The sequence below is a fragment of the Alligator mississippiensis genome, chromosome 1 (assembly GCF_030867095.1).
Source record: "Alligator mississippiensis isolate rAllMis1 chromosome 1, rAllMis1, whole genome shotgun sequence".
NCBI classification, from domain to species: domain Eukaryota; kingdom Metazoa; phylum Chordata; order Crocodylia; family Alligatoridae; genus Alligator; species Alligator mississippiensis.
The window spans coordinates 242378916-242394817 of NC_081824.1; the positions used below are offsets into that span (position 1 = coordinate 242378916).

The window sequence follows — 15902 nt, forward strand, 5'->3', positions numbered from 1 at the left end:
GTTGAATTCAGCAATCATGCATTGTGAGTATGGGGGAGGGGATCATGTTATTGTTTTGCAGAAGAATTGCAACGTGCCTTCAGCTGAATAAGCAATGGCATGACCTAGCAGCAATACAAAATACCAGCAGCCATTCATGGACTTAGTGGAGCAGCTCTGGTGAGTGAAGTCTGATCAAATTAAATTGCATGTTGGCTGGGCTTTTTAAGGTCTTTAGTCCACTCCAAATGGAATAAGGGCCCCACAAGGGTCTGTAGCCAATAAGCATATGGAGAAGGTCTTTAGCAGGATTGAACTTGTAGGAAATTGGTAGCAGTAGGCTGAAACTGGTGTCACCTTTAAGAGGCTACTATATGATGACTCCCCATTTAAAAAGGAATCCATCACACGAGCCTAATACATGCCTTCTCTGTGAGTGGTTGCTACTGCCGCTATTTTCTGTCCCCTTCATCACTGTCAGCAATCCCTCAATTCAAGTATGATATCTACCATGACTCACTGCTGTGTCTTGAGGTGACTTAACAGTTCAATCCTCAAGTCAAAGGTCTGGCCACAGGAGTTACAAGTAATTCTGTCAGGGAGAGTAGGCTGCAGGCTGGGATTCATCTCCATTTCCTTCCCCTGTTGTTTCTTTTCTGCTTTGAGAGTAAGAAGCTTTGCCTCAAAACAGGCTGTTGCTTGGTTGAAGTTGTGGTGCCATTGGAGTTGGTTGGCTCCTCCAAACTCTTGATGTTGGTGTGTTTTCTTGAAGTATGACTTAAATATGTCCTTGTAGTGTTTCCTCTGGCCACCACAAGATCTCAGGCCATTACTAAGCTGGGAGTAGAGCACTTGTGTTGGAAGTCGAGAATTGGGCATCTGCACACAATGAAGTTGGTGGTTGGAGATCGCTGACTTAATGCTGGGAACACTAACTTCAGTAAGGATGCTGGCATTTGTACAGTGATCTTCTCAACTGATGTGGAGGATTTTCTGGAGGTATCGTTGGTGACACCTCTCCAGACTCTTGAGATGACAACAGTAGATCACCCACATTTCACATCTGGAATCTCACATTCCTGGCAGGGTCACCTATGGCAAACAGGCCTTAGGGGAGGTTCCAGACAAACCACTGTCCAACACCAAGTCCTCAACAGTGGATTAGGAGGAAGAAAATGTCAGAAGTTCAACAGCTATAAAGATGAAAGAAGGCTGCAGCAAGATGGAGGTCTCCCGTCATCTAGGGCTCCCCTTTGCCACTGGGCCCGGATCTCTAACTTGCCAAGATTGTGTGGTTGCTGCTTCTGTGCACTAGCTTCCTCATGTTAAATATACTGAAGTGCAAGCTTCTACCACAGGAAACCATAGTTTCATGTATCAACCTCCAAAAGTCCTGTGGCTATGGGTCACTGGTGATGGAGACAGGACTAGTGAATCCACCAGTCTCTACCCACCAATCTGCATGCAGGTGATGGTAGACTGATGGTCATCTTGCACCTGGACTGAAAGAGGGGTGCAGTTTGGCAGCTTTTACCTTGACTGAGCAGTCCTATTCAGGATGCCCTCTGCTCATCCTACATGGAGAAGGGACTAGAAAAGGTGCCCCAAACCTTAGCTGTCTTACCTGCACCTGGCAGAATAACTGTGTCCAGTGGGATCACTCTCTCTGTGGTTGAAAACATAAGAATCTGAGTATTGTTACCTTCAAGGACCAACTCACCATTATACTCTGTGTTACACCGCTCTAGGATGGTGTGGAACAGTTGGAACGTGCTGGTGACGGGGCCTTTTGGCTGCTTACACACAGCCTTTGAAGGGCAGTGACAGTTTACAAACCAGATAATTTACCAGTGGGAATGGTGAGACGCTGGCAGGCCCCCATACTTTGCCTGCTGATTTCAAGCACTAAAGCAGAGCATGCAAATCGGAGTGAACTGAGAGGTGAGGACTGATCAAGTTACCTGGGAGGCCAGATACCTTTTCACTGTCAGGTGAGGGCTAAGAAGAGATGATGATTTGACTCTGTCCATAGTCTGTTTACACAGTAGTTCTCAATCTTTTTAGAGTTAAGGCACCCCTTGTTTGGCTTGAGGGTGCCACCCCTCATTCCACCCCTTGGGAAATGCCAGAACCATGTCAATGAATGACCAGAGTAAGTAACACCAGCATTATCCAAGGCATTTGGGGACTTCAGTTCCTACCAATCCTAACAGGGAGCTCAAATGCTCTGAGGCAGTGGTTCTCAACTTCTCAAGACTCAAGGCCCTCGCTCAGAAAACACCAGCTTAGTTTTCACTCGGTTTCTGACTACAGAAAAATACTAGAGCCCTTCTTCTATTGCAAAGAAGAGAGGAAGCCTAGGGCAGGGCAGGGCAGGGCAGGGCAGAGCGTTTTGGACACTGCGGATTTCTATTTGCAACAGCGAGCCAAGTCTGTACCCCTCCCTCTCAGCGCCAGGGCAGGTGACCCGCGAGCGCGGAGCCACGTGGCGCTCCCCCAGCCGCAGGCTACAACCCCGCCTAGCGCCCCCGAGCCTTGCGGGTGCAAACGCCGCGCTTTGTCTCCAGCCGGGATCCGTAGCCGAAAGGGCCGAGCCTGCGCGAAGGACCCGGAAGCCGCGCGGGAGCATCTGGAGCAGGTAACTGGGCCGCGGGCCCGGCCGGGTGGGCTCGAGCCAGCCCCGCGGGAGGCAGAACCGGGCCTCGGCTCCAGTGTCCAGACGCGGGCCGTTCGGGCAGGGCCCCCTTCGCACCCGCTCTTGGAGGGCGCTTGGCCCGGCCCGAGCGGGAAGTGGCCGCGGAGCTCGGCTGCCCCTGCTGCCGGTGGTGCCAGCCCGGCTTGTCCCCTGGGGGCTGACTTATTTTGAAGACTGAAGACTCGGGGCTCTGTGCTTCCGGAGTGCTGTTCTGTCGCTTTTTCTGTCCCTTCCCAGCTGCGTCCAGCTTGCCCCTTGGCCTTTCTGTCTCTTTCCCTGCACGATCGGGATGTGCTCTTGTGCTTTCTCAGTAACATAGCCAAGTTTCGCTTTTTTGGGAGAATACTTTTTTGGTTTCATGCTGTTGAACAGGCCTCTTGCTGTGCCTGTGTGCCTTCCTTGGGCTAGCCTGTTCTTGTGCCATTAAGAGTAACTCTTTAAGAAACAGCCAGCTAAAGCTCATAGTATTCAGTTACACCTATTGGCTGAACTGTCGTTTTGCCTGTTGGTTGAGATCTAAGGGCTCCTACACACATGCGGGGATCCCGCCTGCTCTGACGCGCTGGAAACAAGCATGGAAGTTGATGCGCTTTGGCAGCCTTGTGCATCACCTGTATCAGCATTGCTGCATGTCTCCATGCTGATAAAATAGCGGTAAGGTGCTTTGAAATAAAACATGTCTGAGCTTTAGTTCAAAGCACCCCAGCGCTATTTCTTCAGTGTGGGGACACGTGGCAAATCCTGACTTATGTGACGCTTGGGCACTTTTAATTAGCACGGATCACTAATTGAAGTGCACAGCACCGCATCTGCCAGCACATGTGAAAATGCCCATAGAGAAGCAGGGCTGGAAGGGACCTTCGCAGGTCATCAAGTCCCAACCCACTGCCTGAGGTTGGATCATCCCTATCCAAACCATCCCATCCAAATCCATTATCTAGCCTTTTAGCAAAACCCCGACACAACACAACCTAACCTGCCACGTTCTGCCACAGAGAAACCATATGCATGTCAAGTTTGTGCATAGTAAACCTCTAATGTCTTTCCTTCCTTTAAATTATCGTTATGTTACGTTGAAATCATAGCTTTAGATTATGTTTAGTCTGGGCATTTTTTTTTCTTTGAGATGATACATTTTAAACAGACAAGGTTCTTTGAGTAAATCTGATATCTTTTTTAAGACCAACTCAAATAGTTGGAAAAGTTCTTTGCATGCTTTCGGGTATAAATACCCTTCATCAGGCTGAGGAAGCCTCTGCAGTTGGTGTGTGCACTTCACACCAAAGAAGAAGTTTTCCAACTATTTGAGTTGGTCTAATAAAAGATATCAGATTTACCCAAAGAACTTTGTCTGCCTATGTCCTTAGACCAACACAGCTACAACCTATACCCCTGTAACACTGTAAACAAGCATTCTCCAAGGAATGCTTCTTGGCAGTCTCATAGTTTAAGTTTGATGCTTCATATCAAAATAACTGCACAAATCTGGACCAATATTGGAGATAACAGACTAGCTTTTAATTTGCAACTGACTGTTCAGGTGGCCTATGTTGGCTGGATGCTGTGAGAAGACTAGGGCAGCAGGAGGCTTGGTCTCCAAGTTTTGTGTCTCTCCATTCTAAGGGTTCATGCTGTGTTCTTGGTCCCACGCTCCCTAACTTCAGAGTGCCATGCAGCCCAGAGCTTTCAGAGAGCTGTGATGGCTGGGTCAGGGTACCTGTGTACAAGCAGTCTGCACGCTTGTGTTCAGCCCAGTGATTCTCAGCCAGGGTCCTATGGCACTCTTATGCCATGAGAGCTTTTCAAGAGTGATACAAGCAACGTTAGGTGTGCAAACATGATTCACAACATAAACCCAGAGATTGCAGATAGGAATGCATAGTGTCAAAAACATTTTGATCTGCTGTGGTCTTCCTGAGTTCTTAACAAGAAAAGAATTGCTCTACTAGTTTTCTGTAGAGCAATTGTACATTGAGAACTACTGGGCCAGTCAGACTCTTTCCACTGAGGTCCTACAATCAATTAAACTGTTGAGTTTGAGGTAACTTAATCCTTCCTTCACAAGTTACTTCTGGTGTTGCAAGTGACAGAATAGAAGTTACCTGAATGATAATCAGTTGTGCTACACTAGTACCTGGTTGTACCAGTTATGGACCAGAACCACACTGGACAAACAACACAAACACCTAAATAAAACAATATGTAACCTCAATCTTCAAATACCTCTATGTTTAACTTTACTACCATAAGCTGTCATAAGACTACAGCATTTACAATACCAGGACCTTAGTTAATAGCTTTGCCCAATTATTTAAAGTAGTTAGCTTTGTATAAAGTTTACAAAATTATGCTACTGTGAACTGTAAGGCAGTTTGAAGTCTTGTTGTGTCATTAAGTTCACTTAGGACAAAACTGGCACAGAGACTGTATTTTTTTAGAGCTGATGTAAAGTTTATTCTGTGTTTCAAGAGTAAATACTGTAAAAGTGTTGGGGTGGGGGGGCATGCTGGACCTTTTGTTGTAACTATGAGTTAATTCCCCGCGTTAAGGGCAAAACTTAACTTTAGTTAAGAAGCCATAGATGGGGGCCTCCATTTGGCATGGTATCCCTTAGACTTTACCCACTTCTGCATTTAATTCTATAAAGGACATTTTCAGTTTTTTGGAGGCTGTTGCAGAACCTGGGGTCTTGGCACAGAGTATATGGCTTTGGTCTTGTCAAGCAGTATGTGACATGAGATATCATAGAAACAGATCAATGCAGATGAACTATTCTAGGTGGCAGCACCAACTGCAAAGAAAAAGATTTTTTGGAGTGAGGGAAAGATCAGGCTGTCCATAGAAGGGTAGTGGCACACTTGGAGGATAACCTAGCTGGTGAGTTGCCCAAGACCACACAGCAGGAGGACTGAACCCCAGCTTAGGTTTCCTGAGTCCCAGTTCAGTGCCCTGCCTGTATGATTGTGCTGCCATCCATGTGATGAACTTGTAAACCTTTTCTGTCTTCCCTGCTGGCTGTCCCAGGGAGTTTTGCTGTCTGCCTCCTGAGATCAGGGTTCCCGGGCTCCTCAGGGGCTTTAGGTTTGAACATGCACGCAGGCTTTAAATGTGGTTTAAGGTGCATGAAGAAAAGCTTTTGCTAAATGATGTGTGTGTATGCATATGTGTGTGTGTATATATATATATAGAGAGAGAGAGAGAGAGAGAAATATATTTAAAAAAAAAAAAAAAAAAGAGGCCCTTGCTCCGTTGGTGCTGGGACTTCAGGAGCTCCTGACTGGGACTTTCCTTACAAAGACTTCACCTGGGTTGCAGAATTGCATGAGTCTTGGTTGCTGGAGTGGTCCATCTCCAGATTTTTTTCTGTCAGCTGGGTGTTCAGGGTGTGGAGACTCTTCATCTGAGAAGCCTTTTCCCTGGAGCACCTGGCTGGGGAGTTCTCAGAGGAGCTGTCTCTAGGGGTTGTAACCTGCTTCTCCCCTTTTCTCTGCAGCCACGTTCCCTGTCATGGTGAGTGAGAGGCGTAATGGAAACCTGCTTGTGCACTTGGGGGCCAAGCTGCAGGCCTACCCTGAGGAGCTGATCCGTCAGCGCCGGGGCCATGATGGCCACACGGAGTACCTGATTCGCTGGAGCATCCTCAGCTTGGAGGAGGGCATGGGGAGCAGCACCAATGCCTCTTCCACAGAGAGCAAAGCGGAGAACATCCTTATGTGGATGTCAGCAGAGGAGGTCTATGCCAATTGCCCGACGCTGCTGGGCAAGAGGAAGCCTGAAGGGCAGCGAGTGAAGGAGGAGAAGGCACCCAGCACGTTTCCTTCGGATGTCACGCTGGATGAGGCCTCGCTGTTGGAAATGAAGGAAGATGTCAGGAGTCTGGTGCAGCGGGCTGGCCGGCAAATGGCTAGGGCTATGGGCCCAGCATCCTCCATCCTCAACACCATCCATGTGCTGAGTGCCTACGCCAGCATTGGTTCACTGACAGGTGTCTTCAAGGAGACGGGGGCTCTGGACCTGCTGATGAAGATGCTTTGTAATGAGGAGAAGCAAATCCGGCGCAGTGCTGGCAAGATGCTAAGAGCCTTGGCTTCGCATGATGCAGGTAAGACCCCTTGGTGAGCGGCCCTGTACAGAACCCCAGGGCATGTTTGGGTAGCGTCAGCTTGCTGGAAAGCTGGTGCTTCATGGTGCTTGTGGTAGATATGGGGGAGCTTTGCAGATGGTGCTTTCCAAACAGCCAAAGTGTACTGGTAGGTAATAGGGTATAATTTTCTGATCATATGGAGTTCAGTTTGGCAAGGGTAATAGTACTCTTGGAAAGTACCTCTTGAAAAGGGCTTGATTGACTGGAAAATCCTTACTAAGGGCAGGAGTTTACATACACAAGTGTTACCAGATTTGCCCGTCACTTTGGGGAGTGCTCATTTATTAGGAGTATGTTTCTGGGGGTATCTATAATTCTATCAATGTGCTGCTTGTGTTACTTGTGTTTCTATATGGAGCTGTATCTCTCCCTTCTGCAAGTCCTCACCCCCAATGGAGCTATCTTGCAGGACTCAGTTTCAATGGGCTGGGTTCCTCCAGCCACTGAATCAGTCAAACATATGTATTCACGTACACACAGAGATCAACAGGATATGCCTGAGTCAGGCTGGGTTATTTAGCATTGACAGGCTAACACCCTCATATGCCTTGAACTCAGTTCATCAGGGCAACAATAAAATGCAGTCAGACTCAAGCACACAGGTTAACAGAGCACATCTGAGTCAGGCCGAACTATTCAGCATTGATAGGCTGACACCCTCATGTGCCTTGAACTCAGTTCATTAGGACTATAATAAATGCAGGTAGACACATATATACACATGCTAACGGAGTACGTCTGAGCAGGCTGGGTCCGATCAGCACTTTCAGCTGATACCCTTGTGTGCCTCAAAACTCAGCACGTCACAATCTCTTGTCACAATGGTCCTAGTAGTAACCCCCTTGATGAGCAGACCCCACTGTGGTTTGGGGCATTACAGGGATCTTTGGCTTAGGTAAAAGAAGCGTTGCTGCAGAGCAAATGGGGAGGTCAAGGGGAAGAAGGAGTAGGTGAGGTTCAGAGAGAAAGTATAGCAACCAGCTTGACCATTAAAGTTATATATTGCCAGGTATATGAACTTATGATGATACCAGTAATAATAGCCATACAAGAGAGAGAGACAAGTAAAAAGTTATAATATTACATAATTTCAATTAGGTTTTTGGGGAAGTCTAGCGTGAGTTTGATTAGCAAAAGTCAGGTTTAGAAAGCTGTGCCTGGAGTAAGAGAATAAAAGTCAGGTTCCTGGAGACGGAGACTGTTGGGATCTCACCACTCAGCGAAGCTTGAACCAGTCAAAGTTCCCAGGTATTGTTGGAGCTGGCAGACAGGCACAGTTCTGACCACAATTAATGGAGAGATTCCAGGCAGAAAAGGAGTGGAACTGGTGCAGCTTTGGATCCAAGCACCAGGACCCAAACTTGAGCTTGGGTAGGGGTTTTTGTAGAGGACTAACAATGGCTCAAGGGAGAGCACTAGGTTTGTTTAGGGGTAAATGATGGCTCATATGCTGGATACTAGGAACTGATCACTCCTGGACATGGATGGCATTTCTCTGAGGGAGCTCACAATATAGACAGGCAGATTCAGCGTTTTGGATGCCAATAGAGGAGTCATTACTAGAATTGGTCTGATAAATGCTGAGCTGGGTGTGGTCAGGTGTGGGTTGATTAGCATTTGGAGCAAGGATTCCCCATCATGCAGTGCTCCCCTGCTTTTCTGATCCCAGAATTCAGTGCGGTCCTTGCCTTGGAATCTCTGTTTTCCATCCTGAATGCTAATGAAGGTGCATGCCTGTTCCATTTCCCATTTAAATGAGTTGTCATCTGGTTCCATCGTGGATGCAAATGAGACCGGGGAGTTGCTTCACTCTTATCGCCCTTGTCTGGAGGGCTTTAAGTGCGTAGTCTCCCACTGCATCTTCTTTGTCTGTTGTAAGTCCTTCCTCTAATCAGTTCTTGTTCAGGCAGAGGTGGGGAGGGGGAGTTCTTTGCGAGTCAGACAGGCTGCGTCCTGTGCCAGGGTTTCCCAAGAACACAGAGCTGAGAGGTAACACAAGCGTTGACACTTTTATCAGGTCCAGGGTGTGCTGTGCTTTTGTATCCGAGCTAGACACAGTCAAGCCTCAGCAGTTCCTTCTGGAGTCTTTTTTTTTTCCCCAAAGGTTGAAGGAAGTAAAAGATCAATCCAGATCTAAGGAAAAACGTGAAAGCATCAACCTCATCCAAGCAAATCTCACTGTATTTTTATGGAGCTGTTGCAGCCTGGTGCAGTATTGTTACAGTTTAGCTAAATCAATTCAATCAGCTAAACTGTAAAGCTAAACTTATTCTCCCTAGTGCTCTTGTTGATGGATGCAGTAAATTTTTTTGTGATGACCCTGGATAGTGATGATATACTGAGAGGCCTTCTATGGCTAGGAAGATGAAAAAAGGGTGTAGTTCCTATATGTGGTTGGCTTTGATCTCTGAAATCTCATACCAGTAAATTACTTAAAATGGAGAATAGACCTTATAGAGGAGGAGATACCTGATCACTTCCAAGAGCTTCCAGAGAGAGCTTGGCTTCTTTTGTTGGAGGAGTTGGTTCTCCTGTGCAAAAAGTTAGTATTAGGTATCATGAGCAGGGATCTGAGCTTTCAGTTTGCTGTGGAAAAATGCAAATTTTCTCCTTTAAAGGAGGAAACTGTAGGAAATAGCAGAGTTCCTCTTATAGGCTGGGAGATTTTCAGCCTGCAAGGGACTGCTTGGGGGTGGGAGGACTGGGAAGAGGATGATTGAAGGCAGGGGGCACCACATGTGTATGTGCACATGCATGCATGTGGTCAGCACACAGCCAGGCAGGGTGGTGGGAGCAGCTCTGGCAGCTGGATACAGGTAAGTCTGGAGTAGGGGGGGGGAGGGGTTGGAGGGCCAGGGCCTGGGGACTGTCTGGGTTGTGTGTGTGTGGGGAGCAGAGGGTGTGTGGAGGTGTGGGGGGGAAGAGTCTGGGTGCCAGGGCTGCAGCAGGGCAGTCAAGTCTGAGGCAGCGCTTAATGCTACCAGAAAGCCCAGCTCCACGCTGTTGCCAGTGGGGCCAGGCCGGGATCATGTGAGTTGGGAGTGATGAGCAGTGGCAGGGATTGAGGGGGCTGCGGGTTGGGAGTGAGTGGCACCAGCAGGGTTGCAGGGGCTGTGGGTCAGGAATGAGGGGCACCAGCAGGGATGGGGGGCTGTGGAAAGAGAGTGAGGGACATCAGCAGGGCAGGGGGGCTGTGGGAAGGGAGTGAGGGGCAGGGTTGAGGGGGGGCTGTGGGTCAGGAATGAGGGGTGCTGGTGGGCCAGGGGGCTGTGGAGTGGAAGTAAGGGGCATTGGCAAGGCTGGGGGGCTGTGACTTCAAAGTGAGGGGCAATGGCATGGGCAGGGCAGTGGCATATCAGGGTTGCTCAGCACCACAGAGCAGTGGATGGGGGGCAGCTGCAGCTGGACCTGCATCCTGGTGAGTGAAGGGGGCAGGGGGAGCTCTGATTTTCCATGATAAAAAAACCCAACAAAATCAAATGCCAAAATATATAGGTATTTAGAATTTATTTTTTATAATGATTGAGGCACCGGTAGCCTTCCAGATTGCTTTAAAAATTTAAATATATTATGTTCAACTAATCCCTATATATAGAGTGATATTTAATTTTAATTGTGCAAAAACATAGATTTTGGGTTTTTTAAATCAGAGAATTTTGGGGGTTTTATCAAAGAATCTGCAGTTTTTAAACAGAGAACACCAGAATCCTTGATCATGAGTATAGGATGGGTAGTATGTATAGCAGTGATCTCTGACCTTTTAAAGTACCAGATCACTTTTTGAATTAAAGAGCAATCCAAGATCTACCATGTGCCATGCCCCCCCCCCCCCTTGCGCTCAGTCTGAGGGAGGGAAGGGGTGGGGGAAAATCGAGGTCCCCATGGTGAGGGAGGGAGTTGGACAGGGGCTGCGGTGAATGGGGGGCCTGGCCAGGCAAGTGGTGGGATGATGGGAGCCCAGGTGATCATCCAGGCACTGGGGGGTTCCCGCCACTGTATGCATCCCGGGAGGTGCGTGACCCCTGATCTGTGCATGGGGTGGAGGTGGCTTCTGCTGCGCACTGGGCTTTATGCCCCAAGCCCACTGCAGCTTCTCTGGGAGTGTTGTGATGCTACATGCATTCCCCCGCTGGGCTGTGCTGTGCCCCCTGCCCAACTGGCAGAGGGACACATGTGGTGTCGCAGCGCTTCCAGGGCAGCTGCAGCAGGGCTCAGGGCGCAAAGCCTAGCACACAGTGGCAGCCGCCTCCGCCCCATTCACAGATCAGGGTGACATGTGCCCCCCGGGCCTCTGCCAGGGTGTGTGCAGCAGTGGGAGCCCCCGCTATGCCTGGACGAGCCACCTGGGCTTCAACTAGTACCTACCTTGTATACTGCCCCTGCTCGATCTCAAGTCTGGGGGGGGCTGAGCACATGTGCGCTCAGTTCCCCCAGACTGAGATCGGCTGTCGGAGGCTCTGACCAGTTGATTGCGATGGATTGGTTGGTGACTACTGTTGTATAGGGAGGAGACAGTTTTCAGTATGGTCAATATGTAACAGACAACAGAGGAGTGTACTACTGCATTATCTGTAGGATGGGTTTAATATTTCTTGTTGCATCAGCTGCCCCCTGCATAATATCAGGTTTTCATTTGCGCCAGAACTGTCATTTTTATGCCATTTGGAACATAGGGCCTTCACTATTATCTTCCAACTTTGATGGTTTTGTGCAGCAGTTAATTGTGGCTTCCCGTGTCATTTTGATGGTTCGTATTTCTGCCTCTGTTTTACGTTTCCACGATGTCTTTGTTCTACCATGATGCCTCTTGTCCTGGGCATTCCAATCTCCCCCTTGCCTTGTCCTATTTTTTGTGTCTTTCCTTCCTGTGTGTTGACATATTACACTGATTCTGACCAGACTTGGAGTTTGTGCCCCAGTCTGGTGGAAGGTCTGATTGTGCAGCTCAATGCGTTCAGTTCCGTTCTTTGTGCTGTTGCTGTTGGGTTCAGGAGATGATTTGTTTTCAAGTTAATGAAACAGAAAAATATTTGGTCTAACCCTGCCCTCACTGACATCAGTGGGAACAAGCCTGTGCCTTTGATCTGTCTCTTTTTAAGGATTGTGCAGTGTGCTTGCACCAGCTTCCCCCTGCACTGTCAAGAGGGCAGCAAGGGTTTGGGTGGAGACAGGCAGGGCATTGCATACAATATCTAGTCTTTTTTTATGACCAGGTTACGAAATGCCTGGACACAGGAGGAGGGGTGGATGTCGTATACTTAGACTTCAGGAAGGCCTTCGATACGGTATCCCACCCCATACTGGTGAACAAGTTAAGAGGCTGTGACTTGGATGACTACACAGTCCGGTGGGTAGCGAATTGGCTGGAGGGTTGCACCCAGAGAGTCGTGGTAGATGGGTCGGTTTCGACCTGGAAGGGTGTGGGCAGTGGGGTCCCGCAGGGCTCGGTCCTTGGACCGATACACTTTAATGTCTTCATCAGTGACTTGGACGAGGGAGTGAAATGTACTCTGTCCAAATTTGCAGATGACACAAAGCTATGGGGAGAAGTGGACACGCTGGAGGGCAGGGAACAGCTGCAAGCATATCTGGACAGGTTGGACAAGTGGGCAGAAAACGACAGAATGCAATTCAACAAGGAGAAATGCAAAGTGCTGCACCTAGGGAGGAAAAATGTCCAGCACACCTATAGCCTAGGAAATGACCTGCTGGGTGGCACAGAGGTGGAAAGGGATCTTGGAGTCCTAGTGGACTCCAAGATGAACATGAGTCGGCAGTGTGACGAAGCCATCAAAAAAGCCAATGGCACTTTATCGTGCATCAGCAGATGCATGACGAATAGGTCCAAGGAGGTAATACTTCCCCTCTATCGGGCACTGGTCAGACCGCAGTTGGAGTACTGTGTGCAATTCTGGGCGCCACACTTCAAGAAGGATGCGGATAACCTGGAGAGGGTCCAGAGAAGGGCCACTTGGATGGTTAAGGGCCTGCAGACCAAGCCCTACAAGGAGAGACTAGAGCACCTGGACCTTTTCAGCCTCCGCAAGAGAAGGTTGAGAGGCGACCTTGTGGCTGCCTATAAGTTCATCACGGGGGCACAGAAGGGAATTGGTGAGTATTTATTCACCAAGGCGCCCCCGGGGGTTACAAGAAACAATGGCCACAAGCTAGCAGAGAGCAGATTTAGACTGGACATTAGGAAGAACAACTTCACAGTTAGAGTGGCCAGGGTCTGGAACGGGCTCCCAAGGGAGGTGGTGCTCTCCCCTACCCTGGGGGGCTTCAAGAGGAGGTTAGATGAGTATCTAGCTGGGGTCATCTAGACCCAGCACTCTTTCCTGCTTATGCAGGGTGTCGGACTCGATGATCTATTGAGGTCCCTTCTGACCCTAACATCTATGAATCTATGTACAACCTGTACCTCATTGAGTCTTCTCAAACTTTTAGCTGTTTGAAGATGTCTTAATACATTTTCAATTCTATAAGGAGCAAAGGGCTGACAGCTTACATGATGTTAAGGTTTACTTACCTGCGTGTCCATAGAGCTGTTCACAACATATTGAGTTATTTTTTGGCTTTGTGACTAACTCGGGAGCAGCTCTAACAGCTGCTTTTAAACTTTGCACATGTGCTCAGAAATTTCCAGGCATGAAAAGTGGCATCTCCAGAGAAGTGTTCAGAAGGTCACAGCAGACTTTTGAAATGCTAGTGTCACCTATGAAGTGAATTGCAAAGGCTTTTAAAAGACCTGCTCTAATGATCTTTTTGGTTTGTTTATGATGTAAAACAGACTTCAGAGAGCTGTATCCAAAACAAAGGTGCTTTCTTACTGGTTTTAATTTGATTTTACAAATATCAGAAGTATAAGTTTTATTTTTTCAGGAGGATTGACTGAATTTGTGAGCTTTTACCTAATTGAAACCATGAGTATTGAAAGAGACATTTTTCCTCAGCATGTTAATCATTACAAGGAGATCTTATGAAAGTGTGTTAAGCAATGATCGCATTTCTCTTGTCTCAAGAGATTCAGCCTTCACTTGTCTTCTTGTCCTCCAGTCCATCCTGCAGCCCAGAAGGGCCTGTGAATTTCTCATACGAAATAGCAGAACTGATGGTTTTGGAGGAAAGGAGGATGTGGCTCAGACTGCTTTCTTAACTGAAGCAAAAGCTTTCAAACAAGACTTTGATTTTACTTTCTGGGTCAGCTTTAATGCTAGTGTAAGTGCTTTCAGGTGCCTGCTCTCATTTAACTGCTAAATTTTGGTAGCTTTTGTTTTGTTGCGTCTCTTTCTGGGGCAGTAAAGAAACTTGCTATCCTAGACTTCTCTCTAGATTTATTTGGCCCCTTAATATGGGGAAAAAAAGTCTGGCCATTGTATCCAACATGTGCCATGACTTCTCTGAATTCTTTTAGGCTTAGGATTGCTTGGTGCCTTGGTGATTGTTGAAAGGGGCTTGGACGTGTCAGGCTTTCAAAACTCCCAAGACAAGGGGAGTAGGTGGTTGCGGGTTGTGGTATTGTGTATGTTGCGTCTGATTCTCTTTATTGGTGTGGATGACCCTCCATGAAGAAACATTAAGTTGGTGTCTGTTATGCTTGTAGGGAGTCGGGCCTATGTCCTCCTGTCCCTGAGCCAGCAGGATGGCATTGAGCAGCACATGGATTTTGACAGTCGTTACACCCTCCTGGAGCTGTTTGCAGAGACTACGTCCTCTGAAGAGCACTGCATGTCCTTTGAGGGCATCCACCTTCCACAGGTAGTAACTGATTCAGGCAGTCCTTGGGAGGGGGGCAAAGGGCACAAAGGCATGGAGGATTTGCTGGGGAAGAGATGGAGTGATGGATGGTGGGGCTTAAAGCCCTATTTGGGGGTGGGAGCAGGTGCAGAGTCCTAGTTTTAAGGACAGTAGATGGATGACTCAAGGCAGGCAGGATGGGTGGTGAGGGAAAGGGGGATGTGGTGGAGAGGGCTCTGGACAGGTAGAAGGAAGGCCTGTCAGAGGAGGGGGGATGGTTTTAGTTGGATGTGATAAGAGTAGGGGTTTGGGGAAGGGGCAGGGGTGGGTTGGCTGGGGGGATGGGGGCAGGGTGGGTGGCCGAGGGGTGCCTATCAGGGAAGGGGCAGGAGTAGTTTGGGTAGGAGAGCCTGTGGGCAGGATGGCCAGTGTGTGTGTGTGGGGGTGGGGAGGGGTATCTGTCAGGGAAAGGGCAGGGGCAGAATGGGTTGGTTCAGGGCAGGCAGTATATGGTGAGGGGGGCTTTGTGGGGATGGCTGGCTTATGGGCCTGATGTAGGGGCAGGGCAGGGTAGGGTACAGAGGGATACCAGCTGCCTGCTCTGACCTATATTGTGATGGTGTGACTGGGGGGAATGGTAGCTGAGGGTGACTGGAGCTCTCCTGGCCATGGGTCTGAAGCCCGTGTCTGTTGCAGATCCCAGGAAAGCTGCTGTTCTCTCTGGTGAAGCGCTACCTGTGTGTCACCTCTCTCATGGACAAGGTCAACAGCAGCACAGAACTGGGGGCAGAGTGTCAGGACTGCGCTGCCCACAGTACGCACTTTGGGGAGAGGACCCGCATGCAGCGGGAGTTTGAGTTCAGCATGGCCATGGCCAATCTCATCTCCGAGTTGGTGCGGGTGATGGGTTGGGACTGCAGCCAGAAGATGGAGCGCCTCTCCTTGTGGGAAGCACGACCTCGAGTCATCCGTTCCATCTTCCAGCCCAAGGCTCCTGCCTGCACACCCATCCAGGTGGCCCCTGGCCCTCCCCAGAAAGAGGCCAGTGCCTTCAAGACACGCTCTGCCTTCCCAAGCCGCAGTAGCTATGCAGAGTATGTACAGGCGACCTTGACACGGGGCATGTGGGTGCGTATGCTGGAGGACTACGAGCAAGTCAATGCTGGGGATGAAGGCGAGTTCCGCCAGAGCAACGACGGCATGCCACCCGTCCAGGTACTTCTGTGGGCAGCAGGTGCCTATTCAGCCGTGTGGGGCTGCCTGTGTCATCCTGAAAGACTCCTGTGTCTGTCTATGTCCTTGTGTGGGTCTGAAAAGGGATGTTGATCCTGTTAGAGACAACACTAG

At 48.9% G+C, this 15902-nt stretch overlaps 1 protein-coding gene across 10 annotated transcripts in view; it reads left to right on the forward strand.

The window, feature by feature from the left end:
- Positions 1–15902, forward strand: part of CUL7 (cullin 7) — a 34468-nt gene continuing 18566 nt past the window's right edge. For 3 of the 10 annotated variants that reach the window (XR_009458969.1, XM_059720372.1, XM_059720377.1), the window contains exons 1-4: positions 1–23; positions 6168–6776; positions 14422–14576; positions 15252–15770. Coding sequence is in view for 9 of the 10 variants with exons in the window: in XM_059720372.1 (XP_059576355.1) it covers positions 17–23; positions 6168–6776; positions 14422–14576; positions 15252–15770 (1290 nt within the window). In the remaining variant the exon portion in view is untranslated. Of the gene's footprint in view, positions 24–2523; positions 2618–6167; positions 6777–14012; positions 14037–14421; positions 14577–15235; positions 15771–15902 lie in introns of those variants that run through there. The other 7 variants (XM_059720368.1, XM_059720371.1, XM_059720369.1 and 4 more) reach the window with 5 other exon arrangements.